General features: G+C 66.4%; 2 protein-coding genes across 4 annotated transcripts; one reads left to right on the top strand and one right to left on the bottom strand.

Moving 5' to 3' along the window:
- The first annotated feature begins 1,873 nt into the window (after positions 1 to 1,873).
- FCHO1 (FCH and mu domain containing endocytic adaptor 1) lies at positions 1,874 to 16,606 on the top strand. Of its 3 annotated transcripts, none has more exons than XM_038163579.1 (29): positions 1,874 to 1,929; positions 2,879 to 2,935; positions 3,535 to 3,613; positions 4,221 to 4,312; positions 4,402 to 4,476; positions 4,552 to 4,693; positions 4,771 to 4,923; positions 6,063 to 6,167; positions 6,928 to 7,026; positions 7,109 to 7,205; positions 8,045 to 8,089; positions 8,166 to 8,238; positions 8,520 to 8,541; positions 8,619 to 8,673; positions 9,259 to 9,437; positions 9,510 to 9,534; positions 10,115 to 10,177; positions 10,263 to 10,305; positions 10,407 to 10,498; positions 10,599 to 11,186; positions 11,733 to 11,851; positions 12,763 to 12,868; positions 12,945 to 13,056; positions 13,138 to 13,293; positions 14,174 to 14,306; positions 14,387 to 14,586; positions 15,443 to 15,507; positions 15,595 to 15,759; positions 16,462 to 16,606. In XM_038163579.1, exons 3-29 carry the CDS (start codon positions 3,587 to 3,589, stop codon positions 16,482 to 16,484), a joined length of 3,054 nt encoding a protein of 1,017 aa, XP_038019507.1. In that variant the 5' UTR covers positions 1,874 to 1,929; positions 2,879 to 2,935; positions 3,535 to 3,586; the 3' UTR covers positions 16,485 to 16,606. The 3 variants fall into 3 exon arrangements, with proteins under 3 accessions (XP_038019507.1, XP_038019508.1, XP_038019506.1); XM_038163578.1 differs by having other exon boundaries at positions 1,898 to 1,929; positions 2,792 to 2,935; XM_038163580.1 differs by lacking the exon at positions 2,879 to 2,935 and having other exon boundaries at positions 1,889 to 1,929.
- Positions 16,607 to 17,177: 571 nt separating this feature from the next.
- Positions 17,178 to 21,104, bottom strand: LOC119712363 (tyrosine-protein kinase JAK3-like; the record flags this gene model as incomplete). Its single annotated transcript, XM_038163467.1, is given in 10 exon segments — positions 17,178 to 17,311; positions 17,404 to 17,514; positions 17,736 to 17,853; positions 18,153 to 18,325; positions 18,668 to 18,792; positions 19,305 to 19,494; positions 19,681 to 19,791; positions 19,793 to 19,821; positions 19,897 to 20,047; positions 20,616 to 21,104. Coding segments are annotated over 10 exon segments (1,614 nt in total), but the record flags the coding sequence as incomplete, so codon positions are not given.
- Positions 21,105 to 21,145: the final 41 nt, after the last annotated feature.

Here is a 21,145-nt window from a genome sequence, read left to right as displayed (position 1 = left end):
CCCCTTGCACGCCACCTTCCCGTTTGGCAATTGTGTGGAAAATGAGCATTAAAGAGGATCATTCCCAGTGGATCTTTGTCTCCTGGCTGGTTTTTATTTTGGTTTTTTTTTTTAGGGGGTGGGGGTCCCATGGATTTGGGGAGGGGGGTGGAAAAGCATGGGTTGGGCTCGGCCTTTGTGGGGGATTTTGGGGTGGTACCACGAGGTGGGAAAGGGATTTGGGGTTTTTTTGGGGGGTGGGGAAGGGTGTTGCTGGTGGTGGGAGAGGGGTTGGGGGTTTGGGGGGGTCCAGGGTGTGAGGTGGGGGGGTGAGCGGGGTCGGGGGTGGATGCGCTGCGGTGCGGCAGCGCCGAGGCTGAGGCTGGATGCGGGGTTGCCATGACAACCCCATCCCCATCCCCATCCCTGCATCCCAGCCCCGCCGCCCCCGGCCCCACCAGCAGCAGCAGCAGGAGGAGGAAGAGAGGAGGAGGAGGGGGGGGCTGCAGCCGCTGCCTTCGGCCCCCACCGATTTTGGGGGGATTTTGGGGGGATTTTTGGGGGGGGTTCGGAGCTTCCTCGGTGCTGCGGGGGGGGTCCCCGTGTCCCCGTGCTCAGCCCCCACCCTGCGTGGGCAGCACGAGGCTGGCAGGACCAGGGGACAAAACCCCCTCAAAGTCCCCCCTGCCCACCCCCAAATTCCCCTTCCCACCCCCCCCCCAGCCAATCCCAAACCTCCCCTTCCCCAGAATCCCCTCCTTCCCAGCCCTTTGCTCCAGCGGGGCTGTTTTGGGGAGGGGGCTCAGGGGGGGTTCATCCCCTGGAGCCCAGGTGTGACCCCCCCGGGGTCGGGGCTGGGGGCTGTCCCTGTCCCCCCAGCCCCCTCGGAGCCCCCCACTCTGCTCTGGTCCCAGGGGGTTTGGGCTCTGGGGAGGGGTCCCAGGGGGGTTCTCTGCCATTGCCCCCCCTTTGGTGGCTGCCAGCACCCGCGGGGACACGGCGGGGCCGCGGAGGTGACAGTGCCCGCGGTGGCGGCGCCAGCAGCGGCCTGACCCTGGCGGAGCCGTGCTGGAGCTGGGGAGGGGTCTCCAGCCCCCCGGCCCCGAGCCCACCGGCGCTGCCGCGGTGCCACCGGCTGGGCCTGGCACCGCCACCCGGGCGCGGTGGCACCTGCCAGGTGTCGCCGGGACAAAAGGCGGCGTAACCGAAACCGCCGCGTGACGTCCCCGCCGTCCCGGCTCCGGTGGCACCGCGGGGCCGGCGTTCCACCGACGTTGGGTGGATTCCCGACGGGAATACGGGAATGTCGCCCCCGCCGGGAATGTCCCCCGCCCCCCCGCCGGGTCCCTGCCCGCGGGGACGCTCCCGCAGCTGCGCCGGTGACAGCCGGAGCCGGGCCATGAGCTCAGCGGGGTGCGAGGCACCGGCTGGCACCGGCGGAGGAAGGGGGGGGGACACGACAGCCGGAGACCGCGGCTGCGGTGACAACCGGCGGGGTCGTGGGGGGGGGCGCGGGTGGGAGCCGCCGCACCGGGAGCGGCACCGGGAGCGCGGGGGGGCGGAGCGCGGGCGGTGGCGGCAGCGCTGGGAGGGGGGTGACAGCTCGGGGTGGGTGACAGCCGGGGGACGGCGGCAGCTCCAGCACCGGCACCGGGTCTCCGGTGCCGGCGGCTCCGGTCGCGCATCTCCCCCCGCGCCGCTCCCGCCGCGCTTTCGGGGCGGCGGCCGCTTTAAAAATGCAAATGAGCCCCCACCCCGCGCGCGGCGCGGCGGCGCCTCGACCAATGGGAGGCGGCGGCCGCTGGCTGCGGTCACCGCTGCCGGGCGGGCTGGCCAATGGCGGCGCGGCTCGGCGGGAGGGGGCGTGGCCAGCACCGCCCCCGGCGCGGTCCCGGCGCGGTCCCGGGGCGGTGGCGGCGGCGGAGCGGGGCGGGGGCGGCGGCCCCGCAGGTGAGTCCCGCGTCCCGCCCGGAGCGGCCACCGAGCCCCGGCCCCGCGCCCCGCACGGGGGTCCCGTCCCGGAGTGTCCCCGCCGCGCAGCCCCCCCGGTCCCGCCGTTCCCGCGCGGGGTCCCCCCCGCCGCCCCCGCAGCATCGCCCTCGCCGGGGTGCGGGGGGTGCAGCCCCGCGCCGCCCCCGCCGTACCGGAGATCCCCCCCCATCCCATCTCACCTCGCTGTGCACCGCGCCCCGCTGCACCGCGCCGCGCCGCACCGCCCCGGCGCCCACCGTTAATAACGCCCCGGTGCACCGGTGCAGCCCCCGCTGGCCACGAGCCCGCTCCCGGTGCTGCGGGCGGCCCCCCCGCCGCCTCCCCCCGCTGCAGGTGCGGGGCTCCGTTCGGCGCTTTCCCTCCTTTTTGCATTTTGGGGGGTGCACGCCCCGAAAAGAAAACCCCCGCGGCGCCTCCCGTTCCCGGCGGGTTTTGGGGTGCGCAGCCCCCCCCGCCTTCCCCAACCGGGCCCCCCCTCCCGTCTCCCCGCATCCTCCGGGGGTCCCCCGCGCCCCCCGCTGAAGGTCACGGCTGCGGGTGCCCCGAGCCGCCCGGTTTTGGGGCGCGGGGGGGTTTGGGGGAGGGGGTCCCGGTGTCGCAGCCCCCCACCCCGCACCCCCGTCCCGCTCGGGGACTCGGTGGCCGCGGGGACTTTGGCCGGCGGCGCGTTCGTGGCGTCTGCGGCCGCCCGGGACCGGTGGGGCTGAAGGGGGGGGTCCTGCGGGGCCCCGAGCGCCCCCCCCAGACCCCTCCCACCTTCCCCCCCCCCCCCCCACTTTACCGGGGGGGCCGCGCTGAGCCCGCCCCGCTCGTGACACAGGTGGCGGAGGGACCGGGCGGCGGGGGGGCTTGGAGCGGGTTTTGGGGGGGCTGCAGCGTGCCTTGACCCCCCCTTGAACCCCGCCAGACCCCCAGCAGGCCGAGGATGCTCGGGGGGGCCCCGCGAACCCCCCAAGAGCCCAGGGTGAGTCGAGGGGGGGCCTCCCCCGGTGGCGCCAACCGGGCGCGAATTTTTGGGGTTTCCTGTTTTTCTCCGGTGCATGATGGGGAGCGGGTTCGGGGGGGCACAGCCCGGGGGGGGGGCACAGCCCGGGGTGGGGGGCACATCTGGGGGTCCCCGCACTGAGTGCTGGGGGGCTGCTCTGCTCGGGCACCCCCAGCACGGCAATTTTGGGGGGTGGGGGGGTCGGGATATTTGGGTTCTTTTTTTTCTGTGGGTTCCTGGGGGGTGCGGGGGTGTTTTGGGGGAGTTTTTGGGGGGCCCGGGGGGCACGGGCAGGGCCGGGTGTGGGAGCAGCCGCCGCCGCCCGCAGCAGCCGCTCATTTATTATTGATCTGCGTATCTGGTGTCGGGCCCAGCGCCGCCCCGGGGCCCCCCCGGTGCCCCCCCCGGTACCCCGGGGTGCCGCACACCTTGGGGAGGGGTCGCCGGCGGGGAGGAGGAGGGGGGAACCCTGCGGTTTCCATGGCCACGGGGCTGCGTTTTCCCGGGAAAACCGATAAAAACGGGTGGGTGTGACCCCCCCGGAACCCCCCCGGTAAAGCCCCGGTGTCCCCCCCCAGGGCGCCGGGAGTTGAGCTGCGGGGTCCCCGCGCCGCTGCCCCCCCCTCCAAGATGTCCTATTTCACCGAGCACTTCTGGGTAAGCCGGGACCCCCCCTTGGGTGCCCCCCACCCCTCCGTGGGCGCCCCCACCCTCAAAGACCCCCCCCCCCCGCCCTTGGGGAAGGTGAATTTTCAAGGCCCGGCGCCATCGTTAATGCTGTTTATTAATTAATTAATTAATTGGGGGGTGGGCGGTGTGGGGGGGTGGTCTGGGGGGGGTCTCCCCGCTGTGGTGACATCGCTGTCCCCCCCCTCCCTGGGGGTCCCCAGCTCGGGGGGGGCGGGGGAAGTCGCGTGGCCGGCGCTTCCTGGTTCGTCCGGCGGCTGCCACCTTCCTCTTCCTCCTGCCTCAGTTTCCCCTGGGGGTTCACCTGCACGCCCAGCGCGGCTGGGGAGGGGGGGGGGTGGGGGCTGAGGTGAAATGACTTTGTGGGTGGGGGGCAGCGCCCAAAATAACCCCGGGGGTGTTTGGGGTTCAGCCCAGCCTGTCCTGGGGAGCCCCTGGGACTGGTTCTGGGTGGGGGTGGGGCTCAGCACCCCAGTTTGGGGAGGTTTGGGCCTCTCCAGACGCTGCTCCCGGGAAAAAGGGGGGGTGGGGGTCCCTTGGGATTTGGGATCTGAGCGGGGGGGGCCTCCCCTGGCAGGGCGAGAAGAACCACGGCTTCGACGTCCTCTACCACAACATGAAGCACGGGCAGATCTCCACCAAGGAGCTCGCCGACTTCGTCCGGGAGAGGTACCCGGGGCTGGGGACAACCTGGGGGCTCCCCAGAACCCCTGGGGGGTCCCCAAAATCCTGTCTCCATCCCAAATCCCCCTCCCCAGGGCCGCCATCGAGGAGAACTACGCCAAGGCCATGGTGAAGCTGTCGAAGATGGCCACGAACGGGACCCAGCTGGGGTACGGGCGGGTCTGGGACGCTTTGAGGCGGCTTTGGGGACACGCCGGTGACAGTTTTGGTGGCCCCCCGAGCAGGACCTTCGCGCCGCTGTGGGAGGTTTTCCGCATCTCCTCGGACAAGCTGGCGCTGTGCCACCTGGAGCTGATGAAGAAGCTGCACGACCTCATCAAGGAGATCTCGCGCTACGGCGAGGAGCAAGGCCGGGTGCACAAGAAGGTAGCGCTGTCCCCGGCCCCGTCCCCTCCCCGCTGGTGTCCCCAGCCAGCCGTGCCCACGCTGCTGTGTCCCCACAGTCCAAGGAGGAGGTGGCGGGGACGCTGGAGGCCGTGCAGCTGCTGCACGGGGTGGCCCAGCTGCTGCCCAAGTCCAAGGAGAGCTACCACAGCAAGTGCCAGGAGTACGAGCGGCTGCGCAAGGAGGGCACCAGCCAGAAGGAGATCGACAAGGTGCCACCCCCCGGTGTCCCTGTGTCCCCCTGGGTGGTCCTGAGTTCCTGTTGCTGGTTCTTGTCCCTTCCTTGGTGGTCCCTGCCCCCTCGTGGTGGTTTTTGTTCCTCCTCCCTGCTGTCCCTGTCACCCGCCGTGGTCTCTGTCACCTCCCTCAGTGCTCCGTGTCCCTTCCCTGGTGATTCTTGACTTTCCCTCGATGGTCCTGTTGTCCCTGTCCCCCCCAGGAGGTCCCTGTCCCCTCCCTGATGGTTCCTGTCTTCCTTCCGGCTGTCCCCTGTCTCCCCTGGGTGGTCTCTGTCCCATTCCTGGCTGTCCCTGTCCTTGTCCTGGCTGTCCCTGGCTGTCTCCTGGCTGTCCCCTGTCCCCTGGCTGTCTCCTGTCCTGTTCCTGACCACCCCTGTCATTCCCCTGGCTGTCCCTTGTCCCCTCCCTGATGATCCCTGTCCTTGTCCCAGCTGTTCCCTGGCTGTTGCTGGCTGTTCCCTGTCCTGTTCCTGATGATCCCTGTCATTCCCCTGGCTGTCCCTTGTCCCCTCCCTGACAATTCCTGTCCTTGTCCTGGCTGTCCCCTGTCCCCCCTGGGTGATTTCTGTCCCATTCCTGACCCCTGTCCTTGTCCCGGCTGTCCCCCGGCTGTCCCTGGTTATCCTGGCTGTCCCCTGTCCCATTCCTGATGATCCCTGTCATTCCCCTGGCTGTCCCCTGTCCCCTCCCTGACAATCCCTGTCCTTGTCCCGGCTGTCCCCCGGCTGTCCCCTGGCTGTCCCCCGGCTGTCCCCTGTCCTGTTCCTGACGATCCCTGTCCCCTGTCCCGGCTGTCCCTGGCTGTCCCCTGGCTATCCCCTGTCCCGTTCCTGACAATCCCTGTCCTTGTCCCGGCTGTCCTCTGGCTGTCCCCTGGCTGTCCCCTGTCCCATTCCTGATGATCCCTGTCCTTGTCCCGGCTGTCCCTGGCTGTCCCTGGTTGTCCTGGCTGTCCCCTGTCCCATTCCTGATGATCCCTGTCCTTGTCCCGGCTGTCCCTGGCTGTCCCTGGTTGTCCTGGCTGTCCCCTGTCCCATTCCTGATGATCCCTGTCCTTGTCCCGGCTGTCCCCCGGCTGTCCCCGGCTGTCCCCGTGCCCGGCGGTGGCGCAGGCGGAGCTGAAGTCGCGGAAGGCGGGCGAGGCGCTGCGGAGGGCGGTGGACAAATACAACGCTGCCCGCGCCGACTTCGAGCAGCGCATGCTGGACTCGGCCATGGTGGGCACGGCTGGCACCCCCGGGGCGAGGCTGGGCACGGCCGGGAGCCGGGAACGGGATGGGAACGGATGGAAATGGGAGAGGGATGGGAACTGGGAAAGGGATGGGAACTGGTGGAAATGGGAATGGGATGGGCATGGATGGGATTTGGAAAAAGGATGGACATGGATGGGAGCTGGGAAAGGGATAGGCATGGATGGGATTTGGGAAAAGGATGGGCATGGATGGAATTTGGGAAAAGGATGGACATGGATGGGAGCTGGGAAAGGGTTGGGCCCAGCTGGCACCCCTAGGGGGAGACTGGGGTTGGCTGGGAACTGGGAAAGGGATGGGAACCGATAGGAACTGGGAAAGGGATGGGCATGGCTGGGATGTGGGCAGAGGTGGGCATCGGGGGCATGTGGGCAGGGATGGGCCCTACTGTGAGTTGGGAAGGGATGGGAACTGACAGGAACTGGAAAAGGGATGGGAATGGATGGGATTTGGGAAAAGCATGGGCACGGCTGGGAGTTGGGAAGGGATGGGAACAGATGGGATTTGGGTGTGGATGGGCATTGGTGGGATTTGGGAAGAGATGGGATCCCTGGGGACATCCCACCCATGCCAAACCCTTCCACACCCACCTGGTGACATCCCACCCATCCCATTCCCCCTTCCACACCCACCTGGGAACATCCCACCCCCCAACCCTCTTTCCTGCCCACCTGCCGATCCCTGGGGATGTCCCCCCCTTCCTGACCCCTGTTTTTCCCCGCTCCAGCGCTTCCAGGAGGTGGAAGAAGCCCACCTGCGGCACATGAAGGGGCTCATCGGCTCCTACTCGCACTCCGTGGAGGACACCCACGTGCAGATCGGCCAGGTGAGTCCCCAGGTGAGTGACCCCCTCCCCATTCCCCTTTTCCCTCTTTATTCCATGGCCCCTTCCCTTTTCCCCCCGCCAGGTCCACGAGGAGTTCAAGCAGAACGTGGAGAACATCGGCACGGAGATGCTGCTCCGGAGGTTTGCCGAGAGCAAGGGCACGGGCAGGGAGCGGCCAGGTGAGCTGGGGGTCCCACCTGGGCTGGGATGGGTCCTGGGCTGATCCCAGGTTGATCCCGGGTTGATCCCGGGCTGATCCTGGGCTGATCCTGGGCTGATCTTGGGCTGATCCTGGGCTGATCCCGGGCTGATCCCGGGCTGATCCTGGGCTGATCCTGGGCTGATCCCGGGCTGATCCCGGGCTGATCCTGGGTTGATCTTGGGTTGATCCTGGGCTGATCCTGGGCTGATCCTGGGCTGATCTTGGGCTGATCCTGGGTTGATCCTGGGCTGATCTTGGTTGATCCTGGGTTGATCCTGGCTCATCCCGGGTTGATCCTGGGTTTATTCTGGGTGGGCTGATCCCAGATTGATCCCGGATTGATCCTGGCTGATCCCAGGTTTATTCTGGGTGGGCTGATCCCAGGTTCCCGGGTTGATCCCAGGTTGATCTCAGCTGATCCCAGGTTTATCCTGGGCAGGCTGATCCCAGGTGATCCCAGGTTAGTCCTGGATTGGCCCAGGCTGATCCCAGGTTGATCCTGGGCTGATCCTGGGCTGATCCTGGCTGATCCTGGGCTCATCCTGACTCATCCCAGGCTGATCTGGGTTGATCCCGGGCCGATCCCGGGCCAATCCCGGGCCGATCCCGGGCTGATCCCGGGCCGGTCCCGGGCCGATCCCGGGCTGATCCCAGGCTAGTCCTGGGTTGATCCCGGGCTGATCCTGGGCCGATCCCGGCTGATCCCGGGCCGATCCCGGCTGATCCCGGGCCGATCCCGGCTGATCCTGGGCTGATCCCAGGCTAGTCCTGGGTTGATCCCGGGCTGATCCCGGCTGATCCCGCTCTCTGTGGCAGGAGCGTTGGATTTCGACGAGTACCGGCTGGCTCCAGCGCAGGAAGGCAAGTACGTCTGCATCCAGCTGGGAGTGCCGGGGGCTGCGGAGACCCTTCCTCACCCCGCCCCCGCTTTCCCCAGGGCCCAAGAGGAGCCGGAGCAAAGCCTTCCGGATCCCGGGCTTGAGCCGTAAGGAGCGGGAGCGTGACGCTGTGTAAGAGCCTCAGTCCCGGCATCCCTGCATTCCCACATTCCACATCCCTGCATCCCTGCATTGTTTCATCCCTGAATTCCCATATCCGTGCACCCCGGCATTCCTGCATCCCTGAATCCTGGCAGCTTTGGATCCCTGAATTCCCACATCCCTGAACTCCCACATCCCTGAATTCCCACCTCCCTGGATCCCTGAATTCCCACCTCCCTGGATCCCTGAATTCCTGCACGTCCCATCCCCCTTCCCCCTGCACCGCCTGACTCTCCCCCGCCATTCCCCAGGGAATCTCCGGATAACGACCTGGTGAGTGTCCCAGTGCCCGCCCCGGCGCTGCCCTTCCCAAACTGGGAGCACTGGGAATGTCGGGGGTGTCCCCGCAGGGCTGCCCCGAGGTGGACGAGGACGGATTCACCGTGCGCCCGGACAGCGCCCGCAGTATCCTTGGAAAAGTGGGGATTTTTGGGGGATCCAAGGACAACTCCAGCCAGAGATTTTTGGGGGATCCGAGGGGAATCCCAGCCGGGGATTTTGGGGGATCCAGGGGAATTCCAACCGGGGATTTTTGCGGGATTCTAACTGGGCATTTCTGGGGGATCCAAGATGAATTCCAGCCAGGGATTTTTGGGAGATCCAAAGGGAATTCCAAGCAGCCATTTTGGGGGATCCAAGGGGAATTCCAGCTGGGGATTTTTGGGGGATCCAAGGGGAATTCCAGCCAGGGAATTTGGGGGATCCAAGGGGAATTCCAGCTGGGGATTTTTGGGGGATCCAAAGGGAATTCCAGCTGGGGATTTTGGGGGATCCAAGGGGAATTCCAAGCAGGGATTTCTGGGGGATCCAAGGGGAATTCCAAGCAGGCATTTTGGGGGATCCAAGGACAATTCCAACCAGGCATTTTTGGGGGATCCAAGAAGAACTCCAAGCAGGGATTTTTGAGGCCTCCAAGGGGAATTCCAACTGGGCATTTTTGGGGGGCTCAAAGGGGAATTCCAGCCGGGCTTTGCCTTGACGGGGGCTCAGGCGAGGTGGAGAACGCCGGGTGTTCCTCCAGCGACTCCGACTACGACGAGGACGAGCCGCGCAAGTTTTACGTGCACATCAAACCCGTGCAGCCGCGCGAGGCGTCCGGCAGCGCCGAGGCCGCCGTGGAGCAGCTCAAGGCCACCGTGGGCAATCTCATCCTGGCCCCCGGCGTTGGGGTGAGCCTGGGGGGGCCGCGGGGACCCCCGGAATTCCCGGGGTCGCCTCACCCCTGTCCCCTTCTCTTGCAGGGCACCGTCAGGAGGCAGGCGTCCCGTAAGTGGCACCGCGGGCATGTGGCGGCCTGTGGGGGTGGCACCGAGGCTGAGAGCCACTGCTTGGGGACATCCCCTGACCCCTTATCTTTGGGACATCACACCCTTCCTGACCCCTTTCCTTGGGGACATCACACCCTTCCTGAGCCTTGAGGACATCCCATCATTCCTGACCTTCTTCCTTGGGGACGTCACATCATTCCTGATCCCCCTTTCTTTGGGGACAATGCCATCCTTCCTTAAACCAAATCCTTGGGGACATTATATCCTCCTAAGCCCCACTCCTTGGGGACATCCCATCCTTCCCGAGTCCCCTTCCTTGGGGACAATGCCATCCTTCCTTAAACCCAGTCCTTGGGGACATTGCATCCTTCCTGAGCCTTGGGGACATCCCATCCTTCCCGACCCCCTTCCTTGGGGACAATGCCATCCTTCCTTAAACCCAGTCCCTGGGGACAGTGCCACCTTTCCTGAGCCCCATTCCTTGTCTGCTTGCTGACCCCTGGGGGACACCCCACCCTTCCCGAGCCACCCCAGAGTCCCCGTGGCACCGTGTCCCCTCATGGTGACATCCCCCGCAGGGCACACGGCGTCCCTGACCCCGGCCTGCAGTGACACGGACCCCGAGGGGACACTGGCAGCGGGTGAGACTGGGAGGGTGGTCCTGGGCATTTGGGGGGCACAAAGGGGTCCTGGGGGGGTGCAGAGCAGTGTCCCCTCTCCCCGTAGGTGACAGCACGGGGAGGGGTCTCCCGGCGGCGCAGGTGAACAGGTAGGGGACAGGGAGGGATTGGGGTGCCATGGGGTGGCCGCCCCCCATTCCTGGGGGGTCCCGGGCAGGCTCTGAGCCCCCCCACCCTGTCCCTGTCCCAGCGGCTCCGGAAAGCCCCCCCAGGACACCCCACCCTCGGCCGCGCTCTTCGGGCCCCCCCTGGAGTCGGCGTTGGAGGCAGAGGAATTCCCGGGTGAGGATTTGGGGGGCATTGGGGATTTGGGGGGCAGGATTTGGGGCGCGGGAACCCCCGGCGGGGCGGGGGCCGCGCTCTGACCGGGGCTGTCCCGCAGCCCCCCGCTCCTACGTCCTCACCTCGTCCTCGTCGCCTTTCTCCTCCTCGTCCCCGGAGAACGTGGAGGACTCGGGGCTGGACTCGCCCTCGCACCCCGCGCCCGGCCCCTCGCCGGACTCCCGGCCCTGGACCCCGCAGCCGGGGACGCCGCAGAGCCCCGGCCCCAAAGCGGAGCCGCCCCCCTCCGGCAGCGCCTGGACCCCGCGGCCCCGCAGCCCCTCGGGCCGCCTCCCCGAGCCCCCCAACTTCGCCGTTTTCAGCGGCCCCGGCGCCGAGGGGCTCTGGGGGGACGCGGGGGTCGCGCCCCGGGGTCGCAGCCGCTGCCTCAGCGGCCCCGCCCCGCGAGAAGCGCCCTCGCCGGACCCCTTCGGGGACCCCCCGGCCTGGGGCAGACCCCGCAGCCCCGGCGGGGAGCAGCCCCCCCTGACGCGTCCTTCCTCCAACTCGGCATCGTCGTCGTCCTCCTCGCCGGCCCCCCCGAGCGGGGGGGAGTCCTCCAGCCCCTCTCCCTGGGGCTGCCAAGGGTCGGGGACCAGGCTGAGCGAGGGGGGCACGGCCGGGACCCCTCCCCTGCAGTCGGAGCCGGGTGAGAGGAGGGGGAGCTGCCCCACGTTACCCCTAAATGGGACTCCCGCAGCCCCCAACTCTGCCCCCCCGTTATCCTTAACCCTGTCCCCCCATTACCTCTAAATCTGTGACCCCGAACTGTGCCCCCCATGACCCCAAACTGCCCCGAGTGACCCCAAATGCTGCCCCCGTGACCCCGAACTGTGCCCCCCATGACCCCAAACTCTGCCCCGAGTGACCCCAAAATCTACCCTCCAATTAACCTGAACTCTGCCCCGAGTGACCCCAAACTCTGCCCCGAGTGACCCCAAACTCTGCTCCCCAATTTGCCTGAACTGTGCCCCCCATGACCCCCAACTCTGCCCCCCATTACCCCTAACTGCCCCCCAACACCTAAATCTGCCCCCATCATCCCAAAATCTGCCCTCATCACCCCCAACTCCCCCCCCCACCCCAAAACCGAGCCCTGCCCAGCTCCGGGGGGGTGGTCCTGGATCCCGGGAGGAAGTGGGGGGTGGTCCTGCCGTGTCGGGGCTCTCCCCTCACCCCCCATTCGTGCCCCCAGATTCGGTCCCCGCCTGGCCCAGCGCTGCCCCCCGGGACGTTCCTCTCGTGGCCCCCCCGCGCCGCTCCCGCACCAAGCGGCCGCCGGCCGGGCCGGCCGCGGGCAGCAACAGCGACCTGGTGCGGGGCCGGGCCGGGGGCGAGGGGACCCCCGGGATGGGGAGGGGCGCGGGGACTCCCGGGAGGGGCGGTGGGACACGCTCCGGCTTCCCAGGGCTCCCAGTTTGGGAATGGCGTCGCTGGGAGGAGATTCCCTGGGAGTGAGGAGGGGGGAGGTGATGGAGCGGGGAGGGGCGGGATGGGGGTGGGAGTTTGGGGTGCAGGGGTGCGGGAGTTCAGGGTTGTGGGGATTTGGGGGTGTGGGAATTTGGGGATGCAGGGATTCAGTGGGGGTGTGGTAACTGGGGGATGTGGGAATTCGGGGTGTGGGATTTTGGGGAAATTTGGGATGCGGGAATTTAGGGGTGTGGGGATTTGGGGGTTTGGGAATTCGGGGATGTGGGAATTTGGGGATGCAGGGATTCAGGGTTGGTGCGGGAGTTTGGGGGTGCGGGAGTTTGGGTGTGGGAATTGGGAGTGTGGGAATTTGGGGAAATTGGGGATGTGGCAATTCAGGGGTGTGGGAATTTGGGGATGCAGGAATTCAAGGGCGCGGGATGCAGGGATATCGAGTTTGGGAGTTCAAAGCTGGGGGATGCAGGATATGGGAATTCGGGGATAGAGGATGTGGGAATGCAGGGACGCAGGATTTTGGGACTGCAGGGGTACACGGGGATCCCGGAATGTGGAATTCGGGGGTGCAGGGATGTGGAATTCGGGGTGCAGGGATGTGGAATTCGGGTGCAGGGATGCAGAATTCGGGGATGCAGGGGTGCAGGGATGCGGAATTCGGGGATGCAGGGGTGCAGGGGTGTGGAATTCGGGGATGCAGGGGTGCAGGGATGCGGAATTCGGGGATGCAGGGGTGCAGGGATGTGGAATTCGGGGTGCAGGGGTGCACACACCCACCCCAGCCCGCCTTGCCTCGGCAGTCGCGCTCGCTGAGCCCCTCGCCCTCCTGGAGCTGCGGCCCCTCGCACTCGGCTCCCGCCAGCCTGGGCGAGCGCAGCTTCTTCGCCGTGGCCCCTCCGGCGCTCGGTGCGTGCCGGGGGGGATTCTGGGGGGGTGGGCTGGGGGTCCCAGCCGTGCGCTGACCCCTCTGCCCTGTCCCCAGGGCTGTCGCGCGGTCCCAGCCCCGTGGTGCTGGGCTCGCAGGACGCGCTGCCCGTGGCCACCGCCTTCACCGAGTACGTGCACGCCTATTTCAAGGGGCGCGACGCCGACAGGTGCGGGGAGGGTCCCCGGGGATCCCTCCGGCCACCGTGTCCTGCCCGGGGCGTGCCCTGACCCCCGGCGTGTCCCCGTAGCTGCCTGGTGAAGGTGACCGGGGAGCTGACCATGTCCTTCCCCGCCGGCATCGTGCGGGTGTTCGGCGGCCCCGCGGCGCCGCCCGTGCTCAGCTTCCGCCTCCTCAACGCCGGAGCCATCGAGCAGTTCCTGCCCAACGCCGAGCTGCTCTACAGGTGCGGGCACGGGGGACCCGCGGCGACACGCGGGGACAGCCGGCGAGGTGCGGGGGGCGGCGGTGGGGGGACTGCGGTGGGGGTGCAGGGGGGGTCTGGGGGATACGGGGCCTTGGGAGGTGATGGATGCAGGGATGGGGCGGGTTTTGGGGTGCAGGGGGTGTCTGGGGGATATGGGGCCTTGGGAGGTGATAGATGCAGCAATGGGGGCGGGTTTTGGGGTACAGGAGGGGAATAGGGGCCTTGGGAGGTGATGGATGCAGGGATGGGGCGGGTTTTGGGGTACAGGAGAGACACGGAGAGCTTGGGAAGTGTGGGTGCAGCGATGTGGGGCAGGTTTTGGGGTACAGGAGCGGCATAGGGGCCTTGGGAGGTGTGGGTGCAGCAGCGGGGGCGGGTTTTGGGGTACAGGAGGGGCATAGGGACCTTGAGAGGATACAGCAATGGATGGATACAGCAATAGAGGCGGGTTTTGGGGTACAGGAGGGGCATAAGGACATGGGGAAGTGATGGATGCAGCAATAGGGGTGAGTTTTGGGGTACAGACTGTCCCTATTTTCATGGGAAACCCTCAGGAGCTGAGGGATGAGGAGCTGAGTTTTGGGGGTTCCAGGGGTCCGAGCGTCCTGGGAATGCAGCGATGGGGAGCTGGGTAGTGAGATTTTGGGATTTTTGGGGCTCTGGGCACGCTGGGAATGCAGCGATGGGGAGCTGAGTTTTGGGGATCCCAGCGGTCTGGGCATCCTGTGGAGCTGGGGAGCTGAGTTTGGGGGATCCCAGCGGTCTGGGCACCCTGTGAAGCCGGTTTGGAGCTGGGTAGCGGGGTGCCAGCTTCTGGGGGTACCCAGACCCTGCTGCCCCTGTCCCCCCGCGCCTCCAGCGACCCCTCCCAGAGCGACCCCAGCACCAAGGACTTCTGGCTGAACATGGCAGCGCTGACCGGGCACCTGCAGAAGCAGGCGGAGCAGAGCCCGGCCGCCTCCTACTACAACGTGGCTCTGCTCAAGTACCAGGTGAGCCCCGCAGGGGGGGGCACCCACCCCGGGCGCGGGAGGGTCTCGGTGCCCCCCCTGAACCCCCCGATGTGCCGCAGTTCTCGCGGCTGGGCCCCGGCTCGGCGCCGCTGCGGCTCTGCGTGCGCTGGGACTGCGCGCCCGGGGCCACGCGGGTCAGCGTGGAGTACGGCTACAACGCGGCCGCCCTGGCACTGCCCGTGCCCCTGGGCAACGTGCACGTCCTGCTGCCCGTGGAGGAGCCCCTGACCAACCTGCGGCTGCAGCCCGCGGCCAGCTGGTAACGGGAACCGGGAGAGAGCCGGGGCTGGGAGACGAGGGATGGGGGGATGGGGGGGTCCTGAGGCTGAACGGGGTGGGGGTGAAGGGTCTGGGGTCCTGAGGCTGAACTGGAGGAGGTGGAGAGTCTGGGGTCCTGAGGCTGAATGGGGTGGGGGATGAAGGGTATGGGGTCCTGAGGCTGAATGGGGTGGGGGATGAAGGGTATGGGGTCCTGAGGCTGAACAGGGTGGGGGATGAAGGGTCTGGGGTCCTGAGCTTGAAAGGGGGGGTGGATGAAGGGTCTGGGGTCCTGAGGCTGAACGGGGTGGGGGGTGAAGGGTCTGGGGTCCTGAGCCTGGAGAGGAGGGAGGCGGAGAGTCTGGGGTCCTGAGGCTGAACAGGGTGGAGGATGAAGGGTCTGGGGTCCCAAGCTTGAAAGGGGGGGTGGATGAAGGGTCTGGGGTCCTGAGGCTGAACGGGGTGGGGGGTGAAGGGTCTGGGGTCCCAAGCTTGAAAGGGGGGTGGATGAAGGGTCTGGGGTCCTGAGGCTGAATGGGGTGGGGGGTGAAGGGTCTGGGGTCCCAAACCTTCACAGGGTGGATGACACAGGGCTTGGAGCCCCAAACTTCTCCATGGTGGGGGGGGGGGGGGGGGATACAGGACTGGGGGTCCCCAACTTGCACAAGATGGGGAACACAGGCGTGGGGTCCTGAATCTCCCTGGGGTGGGAGAAGGGGACCCTGGAGTGGGAAATGGGGACCCTGGGCTGGGAAATGGGGACACTGATGGGGTAAGGAAGGCAGGACGAGGGGATGGGCAGCAAGGGCTGAATTTTGGGGGTGTGGGACCTTGAGGACACCCCCTCATTCCGGCAGGAACCTGGAGGAGAAGCGGCTGCTCTGGAAGCTGCTGGACGTCCCCGGTGCCCCGGGGCAGGGAGGTGAGGCCGGGCCCGCCCTGCTCGGGGCTCACGGGGCGGGGGCTCCGCGTCCCGACCCCCCCAAACCCCTGCGCTGTCCCCCCCCAGGCTGTGGGCGGCTCTCGGCCAGCTGGGAGCCGCTGGGGGGGCCCAGTAAGCCCAGTCCCGTGGCCGCCCAGTTCAGCAGCGAGGGCAGCACCTTGTCGGGAGTGGAGGTGGAGCTGGCGGGCGCCGGGTACCGCATGTCGCTGGTCAAGAAGAGATTTGCTACAGGTACGGCCGGGGGGAGGCACGGGGACGGGGCTGGGGGGGGTCCCTTCCCCACAGCTTTAGGGGGTGCGGGGTCCTCTCCCCATCCCCTGGGTCCTGGGGGAACAGGGGGTCCCTTCCCTGGGGTGCACGGGGTCCTTTTCTTGCTCTTTGGGGTGCTCAGGAGTTCTTTTTCTGCTCTTTGGGGTGCTCAGGGTCCCTTCCCTGGGGTATTTAGGGTCCTTTTCCTGCTCTTTGGGGTGCTCAGGGTCCCTTCCCTGGGGTTTTTAGGGTTCTATCCCTGCTCCTTGGGGTGCTCACGGTTGCTTCCCTGGGGTTTTTAGGGTTCTTTCCCTGCTCTTTGGGGTGCTCAGGAGTCCCTTTTCTGCTCTTTGAGGTTCATGGGGTCCTTTCCCTGCTCCTTGGGGTGCTCAGGGTCCCTTCCCTGGGGTATTGAGGGTCCTTTTCCTGCTCCTTGGGGTGCTCAGGAGTTCCTTTTCTGCTCCTTGGGGTGCTCAGGGTCGCTTCCCTGGGGTATTTAGGGTCCTTTTCCTGCTCCTTGGGGTGCTCAGGGTCGCTTCCCTGGGGTATTTAGGGTCCTTTTCCTGCTCCTTGGGGTGCCCGAGGTCCCCCAGTCCGGGGCTGGCAGTGCTCTGGCCGCTGGGCAGTGCCCGTGCGTGGCCGGGGCCGTGCCCTCCCTGCCCTGTGCCCACCTTTCCTCCGCAGGGATTTACCTGGCGGGGTCCTGAGCGCCTCCCGGACCCCCCCGGGCCCCCCCGCGGTTGTGTGACTTGGAAACACTGGATGGAGGCGGGCTGGGGAGGGGGCGCCTCCTCCTCCTCCTCCTCCTCCTCCTCCTCCTCCTCCTCCCCCTGTCCCCGCCCTGTCGCTGTCCCCGCGTCGTCTCCTGCTCCCCCCCCGCCGCCCCCCGTGCTGTGAAGGGAGCAGGAGCTGCTCTTTTATTAAACACTTTATTTTCTAATAAATTCCCCCCCTGTGGCTGCTGCCTCCTTCCTGCCACGGCGCCAATCCCATAAATCCCTTAAATCCCATATTCCCATAAATCCCATATTACCATATTCACATAAATCCCATATTCCCATAAGTCCCATATCACCATATTCCCATAAATCCCATATTCCCATATTCCCATCTTCCCATAAATCCCATATTCCCACATTCCCATATTCCCATATTCCCATTTTTCCATAAATCCCATATTCCCATCTTCCCATAAATCCCATCTTCCCATAAATCCCACATTCCCATCTTCCCATATTCCCATAAATCCCACATTCCCATATTCCCATCCCAATTCTGCCATGGTGGGGGGAGGGCAAGGAAAAAAGGGGGAAAAGCCGAAGGGATGGGAGGGGGGTGGTGCTGTGGGAAGGGGGTGGGGGCTGTGTCCCCCCTAGGAAGCATCGCCATGGATTGGGGGTCCGCTCTGGGGGGGGCGCTACCCCCGAGTTTTGCTCCGCCCGTCCCGCAGCGCCTCGATTTTGGGGGACAGCTCCCCAAAAGTGGGTCGGGCGCCAGGGGTGAAGGCCCAGCAGCTCATCATCAGCGCGTACACCTGGGGGGGGACAAGGGACACGGCGGGGCCATCAGGGGAGGAGGGGCCACCCCGGGGACCCCCCCCCCCCAGCCCCGGGGCAGCGGTGTCACCTCCGGGGGACAGCCGGCGGGGGCCGGGAGTCGCCGGTTGTCCTTGAGGAGCTCCAGCAGGTGGCAGATGATCTGCGGCGGCCTCGCGGTGCCCATCATCCGCAGGAATTCCTGAGGGCAGCGGGGACACCCGTGAGCTCCGGGACACCCGGGACTACCGGGATATCTGGGAGAGCAACGGGACACCCGGGAGTACTGGGATATCCATGAGCTCCAGGACACCCGGGAGTGCCAGGACATCCCTGAGCTCTGGGACACCGGGAGCACCAGGAGGGCTGCGGGGGGCTCATCCCAGCGGGAATGCCCCCCCTCCTTTCCAGGGAAAACGTCACCTCCGAGGGGCTCTTGCTCTTGGAGCTGTAGGTGAAGAGCTCGTAGAGGAGCACCCCGAAGCTCCAGGTGTCGGAGGCGCAGGAGAAGATGTTGTCAGCCAGGGATTCCGGAGCGTACCTGCCGGGAAAAACGGGTTCGGAGCTCTGGGAAAAACGAGTCAGAGCCCCAAGAAAAATGGGTTCTGAGCTCTGGGAAAAGGGGATCCTGAGCTCCGGGAAAAACGGGTCCAGAACCCAGGGAAAAATGGGTCCAGAGCCCCGGGAAAAGGGGATCCTGAACTCTGGGAATAACAGGCTCTGAGCTCTGGGAAAAGGGGATCCTGAGCTTTGGAAAAACGGGTTCCTGAGCCCCAGGAAAAGGGGATCCTGAGCCCTGGGTCCCACTGGAATTTGAGCCCTCCCCGTGTGCCCCCTCACCAGAAAACGGGGCTCTGGCCGGGCTCCCGCACCACGTAGTAATCCTTGTCCTGCGGGAGCAGCTTGGCCAGCCCGAAGTCGCCGATCTTGACGTGGCTGTCGCTCTCCACCAGGATGTTCCTGCTCGCCAGGTCCCGGTGCACGCAGCGCTGCGCCCCCAGGTACTCCATGCCCTGCCGGGAGGCGGCTGCTCGAGGGGAGCGGGGACACGGCAGCGTCCCCAGGGCTGGGGACCCCCCGGGTGAGGGTCCCTGGGGGCTCATCCCGGCTGGAGAACCGCCCCGGCGCGAGGGTGGCACTGCTCCATGAGGGATGCAGCTGCTGGCAGGGGCAGGATCCTGCAGCATCCCCAGGGCTGGACAATGACCCTGGGGTGACCCGCGGCATTGCTCCGGCCAGGACAGAGCCGCTGGCAGGGACAGGACCCAGGGCTGGCCCACAACCCCATGGCACTGCTCCAGCCCTATCCCGGGACAGCAGCACCCCCGTTTCCCCCGTGCCCGCCCCGATCCCACCTTGCAGATCTGCCAGGCGTAGAGGAGCAGCGTCCTGTGCTCCAGGCGGGGCTGGTTCTTCTGCAGGAAATCCCGCAGGCAGCCGTTGGGCAGGAATTCCATCACCAGCCGCAGCCCGCGCATCCCTGCGGCCAAATCCAGCACCGGGATGGCCAGAGCCGGGAATGGGGATCCCTGCCCCATTCCCCGCCTCATTCCCTGTGCATTCCCTGTCCCATTCCCAGCCCCATTCCCTGTCCCCTTCCTGCCCCATTCCCTGCTCCATTCCCAGTGTTCCTAGCCCCATTCCCTGTGCATTCCCAGCCCCATTCCCTGTCCCGTTCCCTGGCCTATTCCCAGTGTTCCCAGGTCCATTCCCAGCCCCATTCCTGCTCCATTCCCAGCCACATTCCTACCCCTTTCCCTGCCCCATTCCTGCCCCATTCCCAGCCCCATTCCTGCTCTATTCCTGCCCCATTCCCGTTCTATTCCTGCCCCATTCCCAGCCCCATTCCCAGTGTTCCCTGCCCCGTTTCCTGTCCCATTTCCTGCCCCATTCCCTGCCCCATTCCCAGTGTTCCTTGCCCCATTTCCAGCCCCATTCCCAGTGTTCCCAGCCCCATTCCCTGCCCCGTTTCCTGCCCCATTCCCAGCTCACCCCGGCTGTAGCAAACGCCCCGGTACCGGACGATGAAGTCGTGCTGCAGCGAGTGCAGGATTTGGATCTCCCGCTCGAAATCCCGAATTTCCTTGGCCGAATCCTGCTGCAGCTTCTTCACCGCCACCAGCTCGCCCGTGCTGTCACCCAGGGGGTCGTAGCGGCACAGCTCCACGCTCCCAAAATTCCCCTGGGTGCAGGGAACTGGATGTTGGGGTGCCCCCCACATTCCCAGTGCCTCATCTCCCCAAAATCCCCCCCACACACAGAGGGGGATGCTCAGGAATTGTTTCTCAGCACAGCCAGGATGTCCCAACCCCCAAATCCAGGAAGGGAAGAGCGGCTGCACTGAGTTTTGGGGTTCGGGGTCTCTCACCTTGCCCAGCAGCGAGATGTACTTGAGGTGCCGCTCCTGGAAGTGCTCGGGATCCTGGCTCATGGCCAGGGAGTCGTGTCCCCAGAAGCCATCCCGGAGTGTCACATCCGCAGGGGGACAGGTCCGAGAGCAGCTCGTAGTCTGTGTGTGGGGGGGCGGGGGGTCAGGCCGCTGTTGGGGGTCCCCCGTGCCCCCCCAGCCCGGCCCGGGGCCCACCGGAGGTGATGAGGCTGTTGAGGTCGCGGATGAGGGCGCGGAAGCAGGGCCGGCGCGGGGGCTCGTACTCCATGCACTGGGCCACCAGCGCGGCCAGCTCGGGCCACCGCGGGGCCGGGAGCTGCTGGCGGCTCCGGTAGAACTCCAGCTTCTGGGGGAGAGGGGATCAGGGGGTGTGGGACCCCCCAGAGAGCCCTGAACGGCTCTGAGATGGGGCAGGGTGCAGCGGGACAGGGCAGGAGAGCTGGGAGGGGATGGGATCCATAGCAGGGAATTGGATGGGATGGGATTCATGGGGTGGGATGGGATTTTGTGGGATGGGATTTGTGGGATGGGATGAGATCTATAGCAGGGAATGGGATGGGATGGGATGGGATTTACGGGATGGGATTTATGGGATGGGGTGGGATTTATGGGATGGGATTGATGGGATGGGATTAATGGGATGGGATGGGATCCATAGCAGGGAATGGGATGGGATGGGATTGATGGGATGGGATTTGTGGGGTGGGATTTGTGGGGTGGGATGGGATGGAATTGGGCAGGGAAGAAGGGCTGGGATGTAGCAGGAAGGGACAGGAGGGCTGGGGATAGAGGGTCTGGATACAGTGGGATGGGGCAGGAGGGTTGGGATAGAACAGGATGGGGCAGGAGGGGCAGGAGGCAGCAGGACAGTGCAGGAGGATGGGGATCCAGCGGGATGCTGGCATCAGCCTCACCTTCTGGGGCTCCAGCAGGCTCAGGGGCATGTTCCCCCCACTGAAGATCTCCCAGAGGGTGGCTCCAAAGCCCCACTTGTCAGCCGGCAGTGCCAGGCTCCCGGGGTTGCTGACACACTCGGGGGCCACCCACGGGATCCTCTCCACCAGCACTGTGGGGTGCCCAGCCCTGCTCAGCACCCACTGGAGTGGGGGGCAGCACCCCCAGGACCACCCCAGGGCCCCCTCACTCACTGTCCCGGGCCAGGAGGGTGACGCTGACCCCGGGGTGGGTGAGTTTGATGAAGGGAATTCAGAACCCACAGCCAGGACCTGGCTGGGAGGATGAGCACAGGATCCCGAACCCAGAACCAGGACCTCAAACCCAGAACTGGGATCCAGAGCCCACAGCCAGGATTCCCCATAGAGGATGAACACAGGACCCCAAATCCAGAACTGGGACCCCAAAGCCAGAACCAGGACCCCATACCCAAAGGCAGAACCCCAAGGTCAGCACCCCCAGGACCCCCCGGGACCCCCTGACTCACTGT

Source organism: Motacilla alba, chromosome 28 (genome assembly GCF_015832195.1).
Source record: "Motacilla alba alba isolate MOTALB_02 chromosome 28, Motacilla_alba_V1.0_pri, whole genome shotgun sequence".
Lineage (NCBI taxonomy): Eukaryota > Metazoa > Chordata > Aves > Passeriformes > Motacillidae > Motacilla > Motacilla alba.
This window is presented reverse-complemented; position numbering and strand designations above follow the sequence as displayed.

Coding starts and splice junctions, on each gene's coding strand:
- FCHO1 (XM_038163579.1), top strand. CDS start 3,587: ATGTCCTATTTCACCGAGCACTTCTGG. Junction 8,674..9,258: donor GCGCCCGGACAGCGCCCGCA/GTATCCTTGGAA, acceptor ACGGGGGCTCAG/GCGAGGTGGAGAACGCCGGG. Junction 14,307..14,386: donor TGGCTCTGCTCAAGTACCAG/GTGAGCCCCGCA, acceptor GATGTGCCGCAG/TTCTCGCGGCTGGGCCCCGG.